Here is a 7,697-nt window from a genome sequence, read left to right as displayed (position 1 = left end):
GATTTCTCTCGAATTTTAACGGTATTAAATCAATTATTTTTCTGTCAAGAGAATGCTATACATATTCCTTTTTTTTCAAAATTATAATGCAATATACCAATTTCTTTATGCGTCCCGTTACGCGAAAAAATATTCATTTTTCCAGCGCGTATAATATAACACAAAATAATACATTACACTTGCTTGGACCATTGCATTATTTTTTAAGGGAAAGCGCATAATTTTGAAACAAATAATACAGGCAATTAACTTAAAATTTTATATTGTTCAGCTTCAAATGCCACTCAAATTTATAACGCTCATATACATATTAATGTTTGGTATCACAAAACAATATATGTAATATAACACCATTCATACCAATAACTTTGAAAGAAAGCAGATATGTATCTTTCAAATAAAAACACCAAATTATACCAAATAAATTTATTTATTAAAAATCAAAAAATTTAAATGGAAAAGTACTTAACGTGTTACAAAAAACTGGTAATGCTTAAACTTTGAACAAATATGGACACTTAAGACGACCACAGGTGTTCGGATTGGTAAAAGACAAATCCTTAGTATGCCTATTTCAATTTGTTAAGGGTAACTGTAAAAACTAAAGTCGAATTTGGAGGTATGGCCGGAGGAGATCCTTTACTTCCATACCTGGAACAGCCATTGGTTGAGTAATCAAAACAACATACTAAAGTGGGAAATACTCACGCAACTTGAGGGGGACAAATAATTTTCCTCTTTCCACCGGCCTTCATGCCAACTATACCAATATCCCAACCTTTAATAACTTCGCCAGTTCCGAGTCGAAACTTAAAACCGGGCCCTTTTTCCGTTTTGTCAAAAATCTTGTTGTTCTTCTGGAGCTTTCCTTCATAGTAAACCTAATAATAGTTTCGAGTTAGAGACCCGATAAGTTTCCCTGCTCTTACTTACAGTAATAAATTTTCCATTTTTGGCTGGAGGGCCGCTGCCTTCCACCAAATCCTCCACAATCACGCCGCCTTTCAAAGTTTGTTTAGTCTTTTGAGGTGATTGGTTTGATTCTTGCTGTTCCTTATTTTTTTCCTGCAAACATTATGATTGCATTTGAAGTTATCCTCCCTTCCCTATTATTTAGAAAATGTACCTTTTTGAGTTTTCGCTGCTGTTTTTTACTAACTATTTCCTCCTCAATAATGGGTTCTTCCACTTCCTCTTCATCCTCTGCCTCTTCCGAGAGGTTTTCGTCTTCTCCACTGTCGTCTTCTTCACTTACATCCTAAACACAAAGTTTGATTGTATAATCGAAATATTTGCATATGTATCTGTCGCAATTTTCTATTAAAAATGCAAGTTTGTACTACTGCGACAAATAAAATGATGTGGAGAAACAATATATGAATGGGACCAAATTATCACTGATTTACCTCTTGTTCTTCTGTTCCAAGAAAGTCTTCATCAGATGAGTCTTCCTCTTCCTCAACATCTTCTGTAGAAGTACCATTTTCCAATTTTGCCTTCTTAGATGCTGCGCAAAATAGTCATTATTAGATTATTTGTAATGAACAGAGTGGCCTGCCGTACGCAAGACTTTATCTCATGAGATATCGAACTGGTATTTTAAATACAATTTTTGGTGGCGAATATAGTTTATAGTTTTAAGAGGGCCATATTTTAACATTATGTAATGGTTTATGCCTTTACTACCATCGTTTGCTACAAGTATGATTTGTAATTAAAAAAAATCTATACTGCCCATTTCATCTAGTTAGTTTAGTCAGTAATCTTGTCTTGAATAACACATTCTTTCTCCCTAATGTATTGATTCCTGAGCACTTACATCTAGAGATGGTTCCATTTTCTTTCAAGGCCCGTTTTTTTGATGCGGATCCTTGCTCTACAATATCTGGTTGCTCCTCTTCCTCATCTAAGTCTTCTAAAGTTAAACCTTCCTCATCATCATAGTCGGTTAAGTATCCAGTGAGGTGAATGTGAGATTTGCCATTAGCAGCGAAGGAAACTTGCGTTCCAGCCTGCAGAGTTAACCATCAGTTAAACTGTGTATATAAAATGCCAATTATTTGAACTTACAGCGAATTCGAGGTCTAGGGCACATTGAATCAGACCAGGCTTTTGTAAGGTGCATAATAAGTAGTTTTTACCATTGAATGTGCAGATAACCTGGGCATATCCATCACTGGAACTTTCCAAATCCAGAGTTGCCATGGATATGTGAAACGACTTATTAACCTCTTGTGTATAGCGCCTTTGAGGCTCCATTATCAAACCTAACAAGCACATTGTGATAAGGAAAAGTTCAAACTCTAGGAGATAATAATCTAACTAGAAGGGATAGTAGTCAAAAGCACGTTTTTTTTTAAATTAAACCTTGTACCGGTGAGTAAAGTTCTGTATTTAATAGAAGGCATACACGTCGAAGCTTGACTTTTTGTATGTGCAACGAAGGCATGCATTTTAAGTGCACCTGTTAGCAGGTTTTCTCATAGAAATGTACGGTTGAAAATGTTCAACCGTACATTTCTATGTATAATGATACATGACTTTATACTCCACTAAGGTGCCACATGTTTGTGCTATTGTTTCCAAAAAATCAAAGACGCACGTGCCTGTGCAAAATGTATGGAATAACAAAATGGAGCTATTATAACTTACCCCAAAACATTTTGATTATTGTCAGGAACTAATTTAAACTTAAAATAACAAAAAATAGAGTTCAGTTTGACCAAATTTGCAACTTTTAGCTTTTAGCAAAAATGAAAATGCCGTCCGGTTAGTTAGTCGCGACAGACCATAGAACTGCACAGAACTGCACAGAACCTCTGACAGAACATCGATTCTGACAAGGCGCCAAAACATATGTCATTCATTCCATGCGATGTTGCACATTCTTCTTAAATTCTCCAAATCAAATTTACGAACGAGGCCATCGTAAGACAGGCCGTAAACAGGGATTTGTGACGTCACACAAGTAGGCGGTCGATTCACATTTACCTAATGCTTATTCCATTCAGTGCTTTAATAGAACTGCTTGCAAAATTGTTGATTTTTAACAAAAAGTTATATAACGTTACACTAGATGAAGAATTCACCGTCCCGTAAAAATATATGCCTGCTTCAATATAGGTACATATGCGTAATATATGAATAATATGACAAATCGTTAGCACTTATTCCTTCTAATATACTATTTAAAGAGTACTCTTTATCACGAGATAGATAATGCCCAACAAATAGAATTAGAAACAGCTGAGGCACTTAATATAGATTTAATTATGTTACTAGAGTTTATAATTTTTACACGCAGTAAGTTCCATATAAAGTTGTGTTTTAGTCCTCTCAGATAAACCAGAAAAGAACAAAAAGTGTGAAGGCTTTCTACATGTTTGACAATACGTGTGAAGTTTTTGATAACATTTTCTCAATAGATTTTTTGAATATTATCTGCAATATCCTTATTGTTATTGATATTCGATTGTTTCAGTAAATTTAGTGAGACATTGATTTTCGCTTAATAGTATCAATGTTTTACAATATTCACAGTTATTAGTATACTTAAGCAATGAATAATGAGCACAATAGCCAGCCATATAAAATAAAGAGAACTCATCTGAAGTACTAGGTAAATCCGCTTCTTTTTCTACGGTTTCTATAAAAAACCATATATCTTTCAAAAAATCTTGGAAAGTTTCACAATTTTCAAAAGATATGTATTTTATAGAAAAGTACCAAATTTTATCTTACGTGAATTACAGGGGCGTGCGGTCCATGGAAGCAAGGTAAGAAGCATTGCTTCCCCAAGAATCCCCTAGAAGTCGACCAACCGGATGGTTTGAAAAATAGTATTATTTTTTATTTTATTTATTGTGTAATAAACCGCAACATTCTAACTAAAAGAGCCGAGCCTTTACAAGAAGCAAGAAGGAAGAAACATTGTATAGCATGACGCGCTCTTCAAACTCAAGACCATCAAGAAAATACATTATCATAAGGTTCTGTCTTTGTCATACCGGTCATAAGCATACAGCATAGAGTAAAATAATTATTTTACTTACCCGTAGAGGGGATATTCTGTGGGCATACAGCTTGCAACGAACCGTAGGCGCATAGCGCGTCGTGATATACAGGGTGGTTTTTTAGTGCGAGAAGGTCCATTATTTCCGTTGGTGTTGAACTTTCTCAGAGTATCTAAGAAAAGCGAGGCAAGATCAAAGTGTATTTTTTTAAATAAAACTACCCATTTTTCATTAGGTCATGGAATGCAGCTTGAAACGCTGCATACGCACCGTAAATTGTTTTTTCTTACTTGCGACGTTGGCAGATTATCGCCACTTTAGTAAAATTTTGCTTAAAAACATGGTATCTAAAAATTCATTGTAGAAGCAAAAAAAGCAGTTAAAGCGCAACAATAGCAAACAATACGCCTTTCCAATCAGCACAGATCGGTTAAGAATTCTATTGAACCAAAATATCAATACATTGTACAGGGTGTTAACAATGTGGACTTCAATCTAAAACTTTTTAACGCAATATAACTTTTGTTTTTCAAATGGAACTACCTATATATTAATACGTCATTAGATAGACAATTTACAAAGTTGAAAATTTGCATTTACACTTTAAGCTGAATCAACTGAAAGAAATCAACCGTTTTCAAATTATGATTTATTTTATTTAAAAATTTCAAAAAGTTGCTACATTTTGTAAGGTGACTATGGAAGTGAATAAATACCCGGATATATAAATTCATTATTTTTAATCAAAACATACCCCCCAATGAATCTTGTATTACAATGCGATTTCAATACCTGGAAATAAAAAAAAATTACTGGGTTAGGAAAATCTTAAGCTTGAGCCTCGTGTACAGCAATTTGTTCGAAATTATACTGGATGTCTTGAAAATACTGACCTTTCGGCTTGAGATAAAAACTGCTCCAATTACATTTATTCAAACAGAACACCCTGTACATTAATTCATATATGGGAAAACCATTAAATTAACAATAAATCGATATATGATGTTTCTATACCTAAAACATCAAATTTCCGAAATAAATGGACATTTTTGCAATAATTCGAATATTTTCACGTATTTGTCAAAATAGCCATGAAATGCCATGAATCATAGTTGAAGATTTTGCAATTCTTCAAACCATTGGTTCGGTTAGTGACATACAACAGCTTCTGTGCTCGAATATTCTTTATTTTTCATTGTTTATAAGGATTCTCTATTAGTTTTGGTTGATGTAAGTGTGGACATTTTATTTTTCTGTAGAAAATACCAGTTCAGTTTTTAAGAATCACGATAAATTTGCAGAATGTAGACAATTAATTGAGAAAATAAATCACTTTCTTCAGTTTCGTTATGAATTTGCCTCAATCTTACAGTAAGGACTTGGCGTTAACTGTGAGCGTTAAAGCGTGTTATTGTCGTGTGGTAAATAGTGGAGTAACTTATGAGGAAAAAATGTGGAACTCATACAAGATCTAAGCGATGGAGGTAAAAATATGAGCAAAATGAACGGTTATTCACGCTCACAATATTAGCCTTATTCGCGGAGCTTTATTAACGATTCAGAACTCGTTCAGAACTGATCTCATGCGCGTTGAAGCATTGCGTGTTCGCTGTAAAAAAATTATTAGTTCTGAACCGAAAGTTCCATGTTCGAGGCACAGTAAGAATTGGTTCAGAACCCGTTCGTTACCGGTTCTAGCAGTTCTATGATTAAAGGAACAAAATGTAGGGTTCGCATCGGCATCGGGAYTAGCTCCCGGCATCATCTTTTTTTTAATTTGTTAGGAGAGACAATGGGTGCACCAGCATTGCATTTCTTTTCCTAATTCAAATTTATGGCTTTATTTGTCTATTCAGCCTGAGAGTTAAAATGTTAAAGACTGCAGATGTCAGTTGAAAAAAATTGCGAACATACGTAGGCATACGGAAATACCAACGGAAGTTGAGCTCACAAAGAGCTAGATGGTCCGAAAAGGACCTCAAAAATGCTGTAGAGACTATAGATACAAAAACAATGGGGGCCAATGCCGCAGCCAGACACTTTAATATTCCCAAAGCTACTCTAATTAAAAGAAAGCCGTGTGGAAAACTAAAAAACTGGGTCATTGGGTTCTTCGTCTACTTTAGGAGAAGAAAATGAAGCGACGTTAGTAGCTTCATTCGAAAAAGCTGCAAAAATTTGGTTTTGCCTCAACACGCTGAACAGTTAACGTTGAAGCATCGTTTTAACGCAATCACGAAAATGGCAGGATACGACTGGATACATATTTTCCTAAACCATCATTCAGATCTAAGCATAAGAGTTGCTGAAGGTGTTTCATGAGTCATGTACAAACTTTAAAAATATGTGCAATAAATGTCCCCAAAAATCTTATTAATTAAATCTCATTTTGTTACTTATCCTTTGTTACGGTTCATCTCTCCTTGTGTGGTCCAACTGTCCCAAATTGGTGGTTCAACTATCCCGCAGATTTCGGGTTAGTTGGGATCACATAACGGTTTTTTATTTTATTTTTTGTCAGCAAATGTGGCCGAGTTTTTAGTCTTTAGTTACAGTTCTGATTGCAGTTAGTTAAAATGTTCGTGACAACATTTTTTTATGCCAATAAAGCTATTTTTTGTGAAGAGCGTCGAATCAAAAAAGGTGGTTCATCTCTCCCGGAATTACTCTACTTCTAGAATAATTCGCAAATTCAGAATTTTCGCTACATAAAATTTAATTTATGTACGGTAAGATAATTTATAATACATGTCTGTTTTGTAAATAATGCTAATAATACATAAAAGCTTGAAGTTTTAATATACCTACTTTTAGAAATCATGCAGTAACAGCGATGCAACAGATACCTACTCTTAGTGCTACGGTTTTGCGCTACAGGGTGTATGCTGCAGACGGTTGCTGATTTTGCTGGTAAACATAAAACAACTGCCTCTCAGATAGTGAAAAAAGTTATATATTATTTGTCGCTATTAGCGCGACAGTAGGTATATAAGCATACCAAAAAATTGTCTTGAAACGGAAACCACAAGAAAGCAGTTCTACGACATTGCAAAATTTCCCCGTGTAATAGGTACGATTGATTGTACTCACATAAAAAATATTTTTATTTTCTTATTTTTTATTTTCAATAACCCTTTTCCAAGACAAAGCTGCGTTCACAAGTCTTTGGCAGTCTGCGTCACTATAGGTATATTATTCCTTTTCCACTCATTTTCTATGTACATAAACTCGTGGAAACTCATGCAAACCAGAGGTAACGAACTATTTCAAACGTATACAGCTACCAAACTCTCAGAACTGACAAGAAAGCACTGATTTTGATTGGCTGATGCGGTTCACGCAATGTGGCCTACCTTAGATAATACAAGTTAAGTCCCAGTTGACGAACCCGATGCTCAATAGTTTTTATAATACACAAATAAAGTCAACCGCCGCTTGAAAGTGAACCGACGGTTTGTCAGCCGAAGGTTCAACCCGACCTTTATAATACCCGCCCTGTACAAACACGCAAGGTCTTACATATGTATCCCATTTCCCAATTATTGTATGTAAATGTATGGCTTTATGTTTCCATTTACTCTGAGGCGAAAAATTGTGAACATATGTAGACAATTCCAAGTTTATTTTTACGTTGGCGTTCTGATCAAAATTAATTATTTAAGAGTAGAAGTAGAAGTAAAGAAG

At 34.7% G+C, this 7,697-nt stretch overlaps 1 protein-coding gene across 1 annotated transcript; it reads right to left on the bottom strand.

Annotated features, from left to right (window-relative positions):
- Positions 1–411: 411 nt before the first annotated feature.
- LOC109537791 (46 kDa FK506-binding nuclear protein) lies at positions 412–2,827 on the bottom strand. Its single transcript, XM_019904683.2, has 8 exons — positions 2,653–2,827; positions 2,071–2,267; positions 1,820–2,012; positions 1,407–1,507; positions 1,127–1,258; positions 934–1,065; positions 709–881; positions 412–651 (listed from the first exon to the last, which is right to left on the bottom strand). Exons 1-8 carry the CDS (start codon positions 2,660–2,662, stop codon positions 570–572), a joined length of 1,020 nt encoding a protein of 339 aa, XP_019760242.1. The 5' UTR covers positions 2,663–2,827; the 3' UTR covers positions 412–569.
- Between the last annotated feature and the right edge of the window lie 4,870 nt (positions 2,828–7,697).

This window comes from Dendroctonus ponderosae, unplaced genomic scaffold (assembly GCF_020466585.1).
Source record: "Dendroctonus ponderosae isolate FM_Combo_2020 unplaced genomic scaffold, Dpon_F_20191213v2 Dpon_F_20191213_4, whole genome shotgun sequence".
Classification (NCBI taxonomy): Eukaryota; Metazoa; Arthropoda; class Insecta; order Coleoptera; family Curculionidae; genus Dendroctonus; species Dendroctonus ponderosae.
The sequence above is the reverse complement of the archived record's forward strand: the minus strand, read 5'-3'. Positions and strand labels throughout refer to the sequence as shown.